Source organism: Taeniopygia guttata, chromosome 2, assembly GCF_048771995.1.
Source record: "Taeniopygia guttata chromosome 2, bTaeGut7.mat, whole genome shotgun sequence".
Classification (NCBI taxonomy): domain Eukaryota; kingdom Metazoa; phylum Chordata; class Aves; order Passeriformes; family Estrildidae; genus Taeniopygia; species Taeniopygia guttata.
In genome coordinates, this window is record NC_133026.1 from 105,547,065 (window position 1) to 105,563,421 (window position 16,357).

At 41.4% G+C, this 16,357-nt stretch overlaps 1 protein-coding gene across 4 annotated transcripts in view; it reads right to left on the bottom strand.

Moving 5' to 3' along the window:
* Nucleotides 1-14,919, bottom strand: part of ANKRD29 (ankyrin repeat domain 29) — a 31,225-nt gene extending 16,306 nt beyond the window's left edge. For 2 of the 4 annotated variants that reach the window (XM_002195222.6, XM_041714720.2), the window contains exons 1-4: nt 14,765-14,919; nt 9,067-9,177; nt 7,257-7,355; nt 5,235-5,333 (exon numbers count right to left, since the gene is read on the bottom strand). In XM_002195222.6, the coding sequence (XP_002195258.1) occupies nt 5,235-5,333; nt 7,257-7,355; nt 9,067-9,177; nt 14,765-14,785 (330 nt within the window). In that variant the 5' untranslated portion in view covers nt 14,786-14,919. The remainder of the gene's footprint in view (nt 1-5,234; nt 5,334-7,256; nt 7,356-9,066; nt 9,178-14,764) is intronic. The other 2 variants (XM_041714721.2, XM_072924574.1) reach the window with 2 other exon arrangements.
* Between the last annotated feature and the right edge of the window lie 1,438 nt (nt 14,920-16,357).

Below are 16,357 nucleotides of genomic sequence, written 5' to 3' on the forward strand. Positions count from 1 at the left end.
CTCTCCTTCCCTCCCTTCTCCCAGTCTCAAGCCTCTCCTCCACAAAATAAACTATCTAAAGTATTTCATGTAAATGGTTTCTAGAGCTATTATTAATGTGGACACAAGACTGTGCTTTGGCAGTCTCTTGTTGTCTGAAATAACTCCAAGGTTGTCTGAAATTTTCCACACAGATATCCACAAAAGAAGTTGCAGCTTGAGTGACCAGACGAATCTCTTATAACAAGAAGCGCCAATCAAATTTATTAATCAATGGTGCAATTTCATGGCTGTAATAGCCTGGTGAAAATTCAAGCTCTGACATGACTGAACTAACCCACAGGCACTGTTTATAGCTAACCTCAAAACCTCATATTCACCCTTCCTGCCGCAACATTGAAAAGAAAAGAAGGCTTGGGTGTCAGCAAAGCCAGAGATGTGAGGCTGTTGTGCGACAATCTAAGAATTGACTATTAATTCTGGATTATTTGACTAAGTACAGTGTGTAATCAGATCAGTAGAGTTAAGTTTCTCTTCTGAGAAATTAGACTTTCTTGCCAAATTAAACTACCATAACTTAATGAGAACTGCGGGAACAAAACACAAAAGCAATCACAATTGTTCTTGGATTAAAAAACACCTTATACACACTTAAAAGACAATGGAAAAGCTAATAGCTTCATGAAACCTATTTCCTCTCCCCAGCCAAGTGAAAGCTACTTTGCTCAAGGGGGTGATTTACTGGATCAAAGGGCTATAAACAAAACAAAACAAAAAAGCCAGAGAAATTTTTGAAGACTTTTTCCCTGAACGATGTTAAGAGAGAAAAGTTAGTGAATTAAGAAGAGAAACTGTGCTATCCAGACTGAAGGTCCTCTGTGGAGAGACAGGGAAAGAAAAGCTTTAGGAAGCTTAAAAATATTAAAGTTCCCTGTATGGAGGGTAAATAGACATGCTCAGTTTGTTGCATACGGAAAAAGTTTGTTTGTTTCTTTATGGTCTGGCTTTTGTTTTCTAAAATTCTTATGTTCTCCACAAACTTCTGTTATTATTAGAATATTGTTTGATTACTATCATTATTTCTGTAAGGAACCAAGTGACAGGTTCCAAATAAAAGGCATGCCTGCAAAGCTAACCACAGCTGGCACAGCAGAGCTGAAGCCCAACACTTGGAATCCCACTGTGTGATCCCACCTTGGGAGATGTGACAGCTTTGGGTTTAAGAATGGCAACAACTCTCTCAAGATATGTCTAATGAATTCAAAAAGGGGTTCCTGACCAAGTGTTTGGTTCAACACAGTGAACAGTTTTAGACAGATACTTTTTTTTTTTTTTTTGAAAGAGTAACACAATTCCAAAATACTCCATTTGGATCTTTCAGACTAAAGAGACCAAGTTTTCCTAGGTCAGTCTGATCGGAGTCCAAGGGTTAGAAGAGAATCATTGGATGGCCCCTAGTTTCATCTGTCCACTCTGAATCAAATATTTACTGCAGCAGAGAGAAGTGGGTAACAATTCCTGGGCTCAAAGATCTGGTCCCTGATCAAAAGGACAACTGAGTTCTAAGACCTGCTCTACTGTCTGTCTGATACATGAAGCTGAATAAATTCAACAGAAGGGATTGGGATTCCTCTGCGTGCTCTGAAGTCAGGGTACCACTATAAAAAATTAGATATACATCTTTCTGTAAGAAAAGGAAGCTGGGGGCAGCAAACTTTTCCACTGACGTAAGACAGCACTTAGTTAAATCAAGGAATTGTTGAACGGTGCAATGGTCCACTGTTTATTAGTAGGAGAAAACTCAGTCCCTGTCTTGCCTCTATTGAGCTTCCATCTGGTTTTCTCTTACACTTTACTCCAGTAAGCTCTAGCTGAAGACCACAATGCTTTGCAGACCATAAGGAAAGCATATAAGTTGGGGGGGATAAAAAAAAAAAAAAAGTAAATGACAGAGTTTTAACATCCCTTTTAGCCATGTGATTACCTCTTTCCTTTTTGGCGTCAGCTGAGATAAGTAAAAAGCTGAAGCAGCGTCTTTGGTACTGGCAAGCCTCTTGGAAACTCTGAGCAGGGCAGCAAGCAAGAGCTGGACATGTGAGCAAGTACTGAGGTGCTCCTGGGGCTATCACCCCTTCTGCAGTGGGCAGGAGGCCACTATGCAACCTCTAAGAGATGGCACATTGCCTTGGGTTCACTTCTTGCTCATATCCTGTTTTCCTGACACAAAGAAGTTTCTATTAATTCTGCACTGCAAATATTTCCAGCTCAGATAGGAGATGGACTTTTCTTAGCTATCTCTGCAATTCTTCCCCTGAAACCATTTTTCTACCCTCCCCAGAGTCCATCCTCCTCACTGCCAGCACAAAGCAGCAGCTGCCGATCTGCAGTGAAAACACTTGGAACAGCAGCACTGGGTAGGACCACGCTAAGTAGACTGCCCTGTCTATTTGCTGACCCCTTTCCTCTGTCATCATCAGCTGAAATAGCTTAGAATTATACCTTGTTTTACTGTCTCTTAAATATGGAACAGAGGAGGAGAACTGATCTTCTGCAATCACTACCTGCTGAAAAATAGCCTCTATCATACTGTTCAACCTGCAGTACTACTCATAAGATGAACCACCATGCTTTTTAAGAACTCACATGCTTATCACATCTATCAGAATAAAAGAAAAATGTTTCAACCTATGTTAAATATTTCCATGGATGTCAGACTGGGATAATGCAGAATGATATTAATGACTAATATTATATGTAATAATTATATAATAACCTTCAATAGTACCTTCAATTCATTCTCTTTAGAACATCAGCATTTATTGCTAATTACTTTATTACACTACTATAGAGCAGTTTTGCCATAGAAAATATCAATTCTAATGATACAAGGCTTAACAAGAATCGTATGCCTGTATTAAGGTAGTTCTCCAGAATTCTCATATATGAGTAATAAATGTAGTAATCACAATTTACAGATAAGTACATGAAAAATATGTTGGGCCTTGCATTTCTTTAATTAAGTCTCTGTTTTGTAGGATACATTCAATTTGTGTGCTTATTCGAAATCCATGTAGTGATTTATAATAGAAATATATATATTCTTTGCAAATGGATTACTTTTGCACCACCCTTTAAAAACAGGATCAGCCATATATTTTCCAGTGCTGCTCCCAGATGAGTGTCTAAGTGAGAAAATGCCTTGTCCCTAACCTGAAAAGGCATATTATATTGTTTCTGGGGTTTGGGAGGGATAGAGGAGCCTGTCGCCTTGGTCACCTTGTTAACAGAACAATGGAATTATTCCAAGCTATGAAAACCACATTATTAAATCAGAAGATTGAACTGATACAAAGCCACACTAGTGGGCCAGTGGAAGATGTAGACTGTCCCTGACTAGAGCCTCCTGCTCCAGGCATGCGCTGGGTGATGTTGCTGGAAAATCATCTCACATGCACATCACATGCCTGTTTCCCATGTTACACCCCTTGGGAGCTGGTATTATCTTTCAACCAGCTTATCTGGATGTAACAGAAAGTTGTGACCCAGAGAGGAAGAGCAACCAGCAGCTTAAAGATACTTGGGTCTGGCATATGGACCAAGTCCAGTTTGGTTCAGAAGCAGAGGCAGGCAGGAAAAGAAGGGCTGGAATTAAAGTTTCAAGGTGAGCAACAGTAGACTCCAAACTTTCATTTGTCCAAAGATGGAAGCCAAATTTGGAGCAGCTGAACACAGGAATATTCTTTTATAATTTAGATCTTTGCTCTCTTTTATCTGTCCTAGTGTTTCACATCAATGTATTTTCCATGTTTCATTAAAGATGGTATACAGGTCTCATTAAAGATGGTATATTGTCATGAAGGATAAGACAATTTCAAGTCTGCTGTTCACTTCTTGGATCAAATCTTGGCCTCTTCACAAACTCCTAGTTGACAGGCTGTGGAAAGATTGAGTGAAGATGCAACTGTCTCTCTAGACAGAATAAGGTACTGAGCCTCAGACTTGCCAGTTGAATGCAAGGGAAGATGACCCCTCTGAGTCTTGCTAACCCCTACCCATACCCTGAAATAAAAGTCAGAGAAGAACACTTATTTGAATGTGCAACCTTACCCAAGAAACTTTCCCCACATGAGATTATCCAGCTGTAAGATACAGCTGTTGTATTTAACACTGTAACCTCCTGCATTGCCAGATTTCACAGCTGCACTCCATGTTGTCTTAAACAGCCACAATTTCATTCATGCTTTTATTACTGATTGCTGCCACAGAGAGTGGCTCACCACAAGCACAGCTCCCTGGGGTATCAAAATCCTACTCGATGGTCATGTGTGAACTCTGGCTACAAAAAAGATTTTTAACCCCGAGAGCATAAGGAGCTGAGTTTCTGATGTTCCATCAATTCTCTTATATTTAGAGCCTGTATTTCCAGGGACTCCAGAAAGCAGGTATGGATTGAGAGAATCATTCAAATCACAGACTAAAATATCTTGAGAAATTGATTACTGTGGGGTAAAGAACTATTGCTTCTTCAAAGACATCACTAGAGACCCCAGGACAAGTGACTGGCAAGTGTCCTCCTCCCCAGATAATGGGAACATTTCAAAACATAGCCAGCATGTCAAGGACAAGTATATTTAATAAAAATATGTTGTTTTTCCCCGTGTTTCGTGAAAGAAGAGGTGCTAATACTGGCTTGGGCATAAAACCTGGGTTGATGTGCTGCTGTTAGTGATGAACTGCTGATCTTGCTGCTGTTGACCCCATGAGGGCTGAGGAACCCAGACCCTGCTACTTGTGCTTTTTGCTATTCTAAGAAGATTTTAGAAAAGGACCTGCCTGAACAAAGAAATAAAAGCTCTACTAAGGTACATTTCATCTTCTTGTCTCAGAAGTTGGAATTTAGGGACAACTGGAGGTGTTATATTCTTATGTATCCTATGGTGGCACGCAGAGACATCCCAATGTCGATGAAATGTAAGTTCTATGCAACCAGAGTACATAAACACCTAAATCAGGATCCTACCTGGTAGAAAGACTGATATCACTATCAAGAGACCTTGATGAACTTATGCCATTCAGTCTAGGTAGGAAAAGCTAGTCCAAAGTTAACATTTCACAATGTGTTGCATTACTCAAAATTGTTCACATGAGGAAATTTCATCATCTTAACACTGCCCTGTCATATTTCATATGAATACAAAAACCCAGCCTTGACTGTCAGAATGTATCAGCATGCAAAAATAGACCCATCATCTTACTTTATTCTTAAATTCAGTTGAGGCTCCAAATGAAAAGAGATACTTCACTACATCATTGTGGCCTTGCTGTGCAGCAAAGAACAGAGAAGTTGCGCCTGACTGTAAAGGAAAAATAGATTAAAACAGTAACAAACACGTAACACCCTTGACTGAAGTATAGACAAATTAAAAAGTATTGAGCTCAATCAGTTGAATATCAGCTGAAAAGACATGATGAATTTCAAGACTCCAGAGGACACCAGGTATCTTAACTCAGTCTTCTTCCCATTGCACTGAAAAATCTGTCGGAGGGAAGGGAAGGGAAGGGAAGGGAAGGGAAGGGAAGGGAAGGGAAGGGAAGGGAAGGGAAGGGAAGGGAAGGGAAGGGAAGGGAAGGGAAGGGAAGGGAAGGGAAGGGAAGGGAAGGGAAGGGAAGGGAAGGGAAGGGAAGGGAAGGGAAGGGAAGGGAAGGGAAGGGAAGGGAAGGGAAGGGAAGGGAAGGGAAGGGAAGGGAAGGGAAGGGAAGGGAAGGGAAGGGAAGGGAAGGGAAGGGAAGGGAAGGGAAGGGAAGGGAAGGGAAGGGAAGGGAAGGGAAGGGAAGGGAAGGGAAGGGGCAAGCTTTCCTGACTTTGGGCTCTCTCACCCCATGTAGAAAGTACAGGAAATGGGAACTACACATGAAATTCACTCCAGTGCCCAAAGCCTTTACAATAGTACATGGCCCCATTTAGACCATTTCAGAGCCTGCTCTCCTGGGCACATTTATGGGACTCTCACTTCCCTGAGCTTCACAACAACTTCAGTGCACAAGAGCACTGGTTGGAGAAACTGCATTTAGTTGCAGAACAGTGCCATAGGTCTTTAGCACTTCATCTGTTTTGCTCCCTTCCTGCAGCAGAATGATTTTGGAGGTTTTCAGTGTTTTTCTTTTTGTTGCCTTGTTGAATCAGTATTTCCTGAATGATAATCAAGAGCAGCTCCATAAAACTGTTCTTAACTTTTTCTTTTGTTGCTTCTTTCCAAGCAATGTTTACCTAAGAGACGGGACATATTTAAGTAAATGCTTTGTTAGAACAGGACCCCACTGAAAGACACTGATAATCATGGTTAGAGCAAGTTTAGGCCAGTAAGTGCAAAGACACCTACATCATCAAACATGGCATTCACTGACTCAGTAACTTGCAGATGTCAGCATGAGATTAATGCTCTGGTTCCAGGTAACCAAGGAAAGTAAGAAAGTTTGGCTTGTACTGTTTGAGCAATGAGCACACTGCTATCCTGCACAATCTGCCACCATCCCATGTAATTTCATGCCCTCCTTAAACGGTTCTTCTCTTAAAACTAGTGGTTGTCCCAGAGCAATTCTGCTCTTTGCACAGCCAACACACAGACCAGAGCAACTGCAATGTACAACTGTCTGCATGGAGTATGAGTGAAAGGCAATTTCCCAAAAAAATCAGTTGCTGATGTCCCTTTCATGCTGATGTCATGGTGCAAGACATGCCTTGAATGCCAAGCAGAGATGCAGGGAAGGGTACAGGTGATAAAGCTGTGTGACTGTTAGAGATGAGTTGGCTCAGACTAGAAGGCAGAAATTCCAAAAACATACAGAGTCAAAAATAATTCCTGTGCTAGCAATGGCATCCACTCTGTTTTAATGACCAGGCTGCAAATCAAAAGGTAAAGGTCTTCTTATTATTTATCACATCTGGAGATCTGTAAATTGTGCCAAAAAGTAAAACTGCAAATACATAAATGACATAACCCCAGGGCGGTTACATCCCAGATGTAACTGACCCTCACCAACCAAATCTGCTGAAAATGTTTCATGAGTTATTATAAATGTACCTCTGGCATCTCATTTTCTATTGTAAACTCCAGATATCAGATTCCCTGACGTCCTCAGAACAAAGCCTGTTATACATGTTATAAATACACTGTACAGCAAGTGGCAAAGAAACAATTGGCAACAAGCAGCAGACAACACTCTTATTATTTGTAACAAACCAACAGTCACTTAATCAAGCCCTGTTTGAATCCTACCTCTCTCTGCAGATTGATATCTGCTCCTTGCAACACCAATTCCCGTACACAATCTATGTGGCCATAGTAAGATGCTACCATCAGAGCTGTTGTGCCAAGCTGGGAATAAGGAAAAACAAGTCAGTACCTTCAACAGACACCTACAGCAATGAATCCAGGCTGTCTGGATGAGCCAGCATCTCTGCCAAAAAGCTTGAGGGAGCTTATGATATCTTATTGTCCCAAAATAAGTGCAACAAGTATAAAAAGAATAGGTTTTGTTTCTAAACAGCACTTTTTTATTCTCTTTTTAAGCAGAGAATCCCAAAGTTCTTTGCATCATTTCCAGAAGAATAACCTCAGACACAGTAGCTGAGTGACTCAGCTGAGTCACTTAGAATTCTGAGTCATAGTCAGGAGAAGGGGCTGGGTGATTTGAACAGTAATTCCCTATCCAAATAATGAGAGCAAACTCACTCCGTGACTCTTCACATTATAAGAGAGAACTTTCTGTACAGAAATCTGTCTTCAACTCCCTCAGTACACTGTAAAGTCACTTCCAGGGAATGAAGTAAGGTTTATATGTATGCAGTGTATGGACAATATGCAGAAACTGCATGCATAAGGATGAAACATCCTTCAAAACCATTCACACACAAAAGTTCAATTTGAAGAAGGAATGGGCGACATTACAAAAAAAGAGACATGCGGTCTTAATTGTAAAAAAAAAATTTAGTCTAGAAAATGTGTATGTCTGACGCAATTATTAATGCAATGCAGTGTGAAAGTTCTTGTCCAAAATTAGCCTTCTTTTGAGAAAAAAAGAACAGTAGTGGCTTTATTTTTATACTGATCTCTTTCCTGTTTACTACAAGCCTCTATTTGAGCAACCTTCCCTCCCTTATAGAAGGACAGTCATAGCACCAGCTTCAAAAGTGCTGTAGGACAAATACTTGCCTGCAGGTCAAAAATGAAATGAAAATGAACAGATACATTAAAGTAATCACGATTAGAAAATCTCTTATGCTTTGAAGGTATTCAAAGTGAGAGAAGCTGCGGCAAGTTCATGTTTTGGGCTGGAAATGGCATTAATCCTTACCAACACCAGCATGACTATGTGTCAGTCAGTTCCAATGCCAAATAAAAGAAACCTGGAACTTCTCACCCTCCTCTTCCCCTTGCTCTTTGACTCAGCTTAGCACAACCAAGTATCTCACCATGCGTCGTAGGCAGAATAGAAAGACCTGCTCATGATCTGTGTTATCATCCCATATATAATCTCAAAACTAATTTCAACCCATGTCAACTACAGTAAGGAAATTCCCATGAAATTTTTCATGTGTCTGGGCTCCTCTTGCTTGGCAATCTTGTGCCTTCATGTTGGTGCCCAGTCCAGAGATTGGGTGGAAGAGGAAGAATTTAGGAGACCAGCAGTTGTTCTAATTATGAGAAGGTCTGTTAGCTGACAAAATCTTTGCTATCTGGGCTCAATTCAGCCAACTCTTCGCTGTGATCTGTTACTACAATAACATTTCTTTGCAAAGAGAAGCCCGAGGTACTAGGATCTGTGTTTTTAATGTCAGCACCACCAATAACTGTGCAAGACACATTTTTGAGTGCGGGCAAATTCTTAATCCCTTGCCACTGATGTAAATCATCACACTATTTTATCTTATACTTCAAGCTTGATTACTGACAGCAGAAGGTTTTAAATCATCCTGAAGTACCATCAGACATTCATCTGTTTCATATTAGATCCCTACTACACCCTCTGCATGGTGGAAAGTGATGCAAAATGAGTGCTGTGGCTGTAGGTGCATTGTGTGCATACACTGTCTTTGCAGTCCACATCTACTCGCCCACTGTTCAGCAGCAGCTGGAGGAGAGCCAGGTTTCCTTTTCTTGCAGCCCAAAATGCAGCATTTGCAAGTGGTGTTTCTTTCTGGTAGAAAAAAGGAAAAGAAAAAAAAGAAAAGAAAGCAGAAATAAATCACTTTGGAAAATACACTGGGCGAGCATACACATCGCATACATTCTGCATTCAAGCCAGGAAAGTTTCAGCTTACTGTGCTGTTCTTTCAAACCCAGAGCATGGAAAGGAAGGTAATTTAATTTCTTATTGCAATTAAAGAGACCAGTCTTCCTGAGCTTCCTCAAGCACAGGAAGACTATTATTTCAAGTCTTTCTTATGTCCATGGTAGCCTATGTCTCTTAGATTGCCCTGTAATGAGAAAGGATGATGCTAGGCCAGATCCACAGGGAAACATCACAGAAAACAACATGTTCATTGATGTCTGTATTGTCTGCTTCTGTGGTGGGGCTGGCCACAGTTAAGCTGAAGCATCCTGCTGACATGTCCTGCTGCAGGACATCCTCTTGAGTTTCAGATTAGCTCTCTGTAATCTCCTTTTTTTCTGCACACAAAGTTCCAATACAGGAAAAGAATTGCTCATGCATCTCCCAGACTGCTTGTTCTACCTCCTGCCTGGAATTAACACCCTGGGACTGTGGGCATGTGCAATATCTCCTGGGTAGGAGTGAATGATGACTGCTCCAGCACAGGAAAGGGACAGAAAGAAAAGAAATGGACTTTGCTCCTACCCTCTTTATCTAATCCATGCAGACAGCTGCCAATATTCTGCCTTGACAGGTAAGCACTGTCAAGGGTGAAGTGTGGGGGGAAACACTGTGATGGTAATGATACAAATCTTAGAGCAGGCTCGTGCTGCTGATTTTTTAATAAGAGCCCAAACCTCCTACAGAGGCGTAAAACATCATTTCACCAGCAGTCACACCAAAGCAGAGTCAAAAATACCCAGGGGCATTGCATTGTAGTGAACCCTGCCTTCAGGATAACCCAAAGAGAGTGCAGAGTGATATTTAAGTCAATCCTTCAGCTTCAGAAATGGCATAGGCACTTGTCTGAATGTCAATGTGCGCATGTAATATGGCAGGGAATCAGGATTCAATAGTTTTATGCTTTATATTTAAAATGCACATATACAGCAAAGTTTAAATTGCTTCCTTCATTGACTTGAAGACAATAAACTTTGCAGAAACCAGTAGATAGAAGAATCATGAATTTGAATCTCTTTCGGGTTTGTCACACTGAGCACTTTCCCTGGGTTGCATTTTTAATATTAATAGGTTGGAAAATTGTCAGCTGTTTCAGATGAGAGATGTTCCAACCTAGGAGTCACTTCCTATAAATTGATAGTGGTATTTCTTGTTCACACAGGGGCAGGAGTGTGAAAATTTTAGAAAGCACAATAAGCTAAATTCTGATCTTCTTTTCACAGCTATTGCATCTCCCCGGAGAATCTGTAGATAATGTTGATTAAAGCAGAGACAGCAGTTTATACCCCCCTTGTTAGCAACACTGTAGTGTCTTCTTATCTTTACCTTTAGAACCACAAAAGTCTTATGTAAAATCAGACAATTGACCTAAACACACAGAGGCTCATGTTGCCCTTTCTGCTCTGATTTAGTAGATAGATATTTATTTATAGAGATGGCAGTTAGGAATATTGTCCTATTGGCTTTGTTATTATGATATTCACTGGAAAGCTATTGCAAAATAATTATGTTCAGACCTTGCAGAATGGAGAATCAAATTACTTACCTTTTATTGTCCCAAACTATCCCTTAAAGTCTTAAGAAATTTAGAGGTATGGTGATATATCCATAAAGGGAAAGATTTGTTTAATCCACCCCAGTTTTAACTACAAGAGCACAGTAGCAGACTGAATTATATTATTCCTCATCATACACCACCACTCTCACTGGTCAGAGAGGCAGGAACTGGAATCCATATTCAGGAACTTCTTACCTGCTTTCATCAGTTCATGTGAGAAGAGAACTAAGTGTCCAGTGTGACCCTGGATGGCAAATAGAAGTTCAAAGTCTTTGGCCTTATGAGTCATAAATTCCTACCTTTTTTTTCTCCCCTGTAAGTCCTACAGTAGCTCTCCAGCAGAGTTGTCCTTATACTTTTGATCAGACCCAAGGAATGGAAGAATTCTTCAGTGCACCAAGGACACAAAACTAAAATTTTTCCCATTTAAACTGATTCCTATTAATCACTTTTACTTCCCCTTGTGCCCCTACGTTGCTTGGGACGCTTTGTATAAAAGTAGAGTATACAGCACAGTCAGAGCATCAACCATCCAGTGATTAGATTAAAAACTCAGATGTAAATCTGAGCTACTGTACATGCTAAGGTGAATGAAAGTGCAAAATAATTCAGATGATCTGGGCACCTTACAAGAACAGCCTTATCGTGTACCATGTGGCAGTTTATATCTCTGGATCTATAGCTCTGTAATTTAATCCAATTAATTGATTTATTTTTGAGCAATAAATGAGTTTATAGCTGCAGGATGTGACTGCTGTTGTTTGGTAATTAACTCAGTCATGTCTCATCAGATACTTCCTAGGGAGAAGTAATGTTGACTTTCAAAAGATTAATCAGACAAACTTTTTAATGTAATTCTTATTATAAAGCTAGTCTGCTCCCAAAGCATCCTCAAAGTAAACAACTGATCCTCAGCACTGACAGTCTGGGAGCAGAATGTAATAAACATTTGAAAATTATTAGCTAATAGCTTTCATGAAAATTCCTTTTTTAATGATGTCACTTGTGCCAGCATCAGCAACTTTCAGGATAAAAGTTCCTTCACTTTGTCAAGTTCTCTAAAGTATTATTTTAAAATCTAACTGTGCTGATAATTTTGATTGTTTATATGCTTTTATGAGAGCCCAAAGATGAAAAGCTGGCATTATATTCATGCTGTACTTCTATTAGAAAAAATACTTTTTCAAAAATGGCCTAGAGGAAAATATATATTATAAATCTGACAAAACCATTTCTCTGCAGGGATACAGAAAAAAATGAATTGTGCTAAGGTATCTGTGTCATTTCAGGAATATTGAGGGGGAAAGTATAATTTAAATGCTATACCAGCTCCTGCTCCCTGCCCTACCTTTGATTTGCTGTTTGCAGAGAAAGGGCAGGTGACAGTGGTGTGACCACTGAGGAGGAAAAGTGCAGTTCTTAAACAGGGATCTTGCAGATGAAAGAAAAGAGGCAATGGACAAAGAGAAAGAAAAGAAAGAGAATGCTAATCTGCCCACTGGCTTGTTCCTTGGGCTGGCAAAATACAAGAAATTTCCCTCTTGTTTCTTAGTTTTCAAACCAGTCCTATTGCAAAGAAGGAATTGAGTAAAAAGTTTAGAGAAGAAGAACTGGAAATCAGATTCAAGCATGATGGAAAAAGTTAGTGCAATTTAGGAGCAGAGTTCTTTTATAGATAGCAATATATCATACATGAAGGATCCTGGTAAAAAGGAAAGCTGACTTAATATATAAATGTTGTTTAGTCAGGCAAAATGTGACAGAAGAGAGGATATTTGTGTGAAAAAGAAAGATAAATATGATGCCATGGGTAAGTAGGATAATAAGATGGAAAATGTGAACAGCCAGTGGCAAACGGTAAGAATCCAAGTTACGTTCATGGTCTGAGAGAAAGAGAAAATGTCAAACAAAATGTCACAGAAAAGGGAGAGAAAACAGAGAGAGGGAGGTATGGTCTGCAGTTCTTCAGAGGGAGGGGAAAGCAGTGCTACTTAAGAGCTAGTTAGAACAGGAAAATTTGAGGGACTACAATGCAAGAAATAGGGCACAGAAAGGGAGCTGTTAGGGACAGAATGGAAAGTAAGACCTGAAGAACAAGTTAAATAAACAAGGAGGCCAAAAAAATATAAAAAAGAAAAAGAAGCTGGCATCATTAGGAACATGGAGCTGTTAAGGTGGATGCTTGTGAGTAATGAAGGTGGGAAAAAACTCACAGGGACAGAATGAAGGGACAGAAAAACTAATAAAAAAAAAAAAAAGAAAAGAAAAAAAAAAAAGAAATCATGTGTGAGACAAATGCAGGACCAAAAAGGGGATGACCACAGAGACTGCAGTCCAGAAAGGCAAGTGTATCCTGGGGTACATCAAAAGAATCAAAACCAGCAGGATGAGGAAAGTGATTCTCTCCCTCAGTTCTGCTCTGGTAAGACCGCACCTGGAGTACTATGCTCAGCTTTGAGGCCCCAACCTAATGGTGTGGACCTGCTGGAGCAAATCCAGAAGAGGTCCATGAAGATGGTCAGAGGACTAGAGCACCTCTCCTATGAAGACAGGCTGAGGGAATTGAGGCTGTTCAGCCTGGAGAAGAAAAGGCTCTGAGAAGACCTTAGAGCAGCCTTCCAGTGGCTAACTGGGACCTGCAAGAGAGATAGAGAGGGACTTTTTACAAGGGCATGTGGTGATAGGACACCCTTTATGCTGAAAGGGTTTAGAGTGGATATTAGGAAGAGATTCTTTACTGTGAAGGTGGTGAGGCATTGGAACAGGCTGCCCAGAGAAGCTCTGGATGCCCCATCCCTAGAAGTGTCCACGGTCAGGCTGGATGGGGCTTTGAGGAACGTGATCTAGTGGAAGGTGTCCCTTTTCATTGCAGACACCTGGAACAGGATGATCTTTAAGGTCCCTTCCAACCCAAGGCACTCTATGATTTCACCACCGAGTTAAAGACTGAGCTGCCCCTGGAGCAAAGGTTCTCTGCTGCCTGCTGCCACAGGAGGGCTTTAGCTGCTGGTGGGAACCACCTGCTGTGCCATCATTGAACTGACACGGTGACATCGAAGCACCAGCATTCCAGCGGGAGACACCCTGACAGGACAGAAGTAAGTACAGGGAATAATCCATCAAATCAAAAAAATGCAATGCAAGCAATATGGCAAAGGACTGGCACTGAGCTGCTGATCAATAAGAGAAGGGCAAGCACAGCATCCAGAAAGAGGATAACAGAGAAGATGTACATCCATCATAAATATTATGTTAACATCATTAGTAAATTGCTGCTTGCTTCTCTCTTTGCCAAATAATCTTATTAATCCTGTCCTTAGATTAAAAAACTTCTTGAAGGCAATCTTCGGAAATGACTGCTCTTGTGTGGGTTTGGATGGGAGAAGTACAAAAAGTGTCAGGAATCACATCTGGCAAAGGGAACGAGCCCGTCTGGCTTCAGTGGCCACCACAGCACAGGAAGGAAGAGCACGGATAAAGACTGCCTCCTAACTATTACACAACCAGCACCAGCAGAGATGGTCGTAAAAGTGAGGAGGAGGCTCCTGACTGCACCAAAACCCACAGCACAGAGCCCGGCCACCCCAGAGCCTGGCTCGCAGTTTATGTAACACAAGGCACGCATCCTTTTGGGGCTGTCAGCTGTGAAAAGCGACCGCTCCATCAGCAGCCACCGCATCACTCCCGGGGCACCCCAAAGCCCGGGAAGGACGTTACTGCTTTCTTTCCTTCCGCCCTACACCACCCTCATCTTTCCTAAAAATTTAAAACAAACCAACCCCCCAAAACCACGGATACGACAGAACGCTGCACGGGCTGCCGGCATGACAAGCGCAAAGCGGGAACCCAAACGCGCATCCCCCCGCCCCTCTCCCCTTGAGGCGCCCGGCTCACCTTGAAGGACATCCTGCACATCGCAGCGCTCCGCCTCCGCCCCGCTCCGCTCGGCGCGGCTCGGTCCGCGCCGCTCCGCGCCCGGGGCTGCGCGGGGCCGGGGCGGGGCGCGGGGCCGGCGCCTCCCTCCCGCACCACCTTGTGCTCATGGGCTTCTGGCTACTGTTGCTCTTTAGAGGTTCTTTTTGGGCTGAGAAGAGAGTATTTGGTTGTTTATTATTATTATTGTTGTTGTTGTTGTTGTTGTTGTTGTTGTTGTTGTTGTTGTTGTTGTTGTTGTTGTTGTTATACAGAATAGATTATACTAGATTATAATAGAATCACTTATATTCGAACACATACTAATTATATCAGTGTACAATTTTATATAATTACAGAAAATTATGTTTTGTTGTTATTCTGGTTGCATAGTTATTATTGTTCTATTGTTGTTGTTGTTAGTAATAGTAGTAGTTTTAATATGATTTAAAATGGGCCCCTGCTCCAGCAGCATTTTGAGAAGCCAGCCCCCAGGGTGGGGGACCCACACCACTCAGATCCATAGGTCAGGAATCAGATCTCTGTAGCTCAGGAATAGCACTGAAATGGTCCAAACCCCAGGCACCCTCACCCCAGCCCTATCCTCATCACGGTGCTAATGCTGTCTGCATAGCACCACTTTTGTATTTCACAGCCTCTTCCCCTCATATCTAAGCAAAACCTGTTACGAATTACTGTTGTGAGGACAGCCACAGTGCTGCCACCCAAACCCGTGGTGGGGCTGAGCGTTCCTTCACCTTGCCTGCATCCAGATATCACCAACACTATCTCCCACAGCTGATGTGCTCTCATTAGGAAGCCGGTAAGTTCTTAAGGGCTTAATTGTATGCCTTCAAAAATGAACAACCTTAAAGCCAATTCATGTCCTGTTTTGCCTGGCTGCCACAGATTTCATTCAAAGTCTTCATGATATAAAGTAGGCAAAGCAGGGCATGCTCTGGTGAGAGATTCCTGGATTTCTTTGCTATTGTTGGTTTAAACTGAGCCCTTAGGGATTTTCCTCTTTTGATGTGCACACATAAATCCCATTCACGAGAAAGTTATTCATGTGCATTGGGAGAAAATACTTGTGCTGAGATCCAAATAGCTTATTCTACAAATCTGCCAGTGAAGGGGTTTCTGCAGATCCTTTTCCTGAGGCAATGTTCATCTGTGCATCTGTGCATACAGTAAAACAAACAGGAGGCAAGCAGATGAAAGCTGCTAATAGCACCAGCTCATCTCAGAATGCATGGCCTGGTGTGAACCTTAATTACTGAGATATCAGATCCTGGATGATCACTCAGATTTCTTCTTAAATTTAAATATACTGAATAAACTGAGCAGATTACATAGCTGGGAGTCATCCTTGCTCTGATCCAGTTGCACAGTGATGATTGTCCAGTGAAAGAGGAAAATATAACTGATCTGTACACACTCCCTACCTCACCCTTGGAAAATCGTTCTGTTTATTCAATCTATTGTGAATAACATACCAAACTTTTCACTTTCATCAGCCCAAATATTAAATTTCATGACCAAAAAAACCCTAAAGAATTCTTTCAAAGAACAACA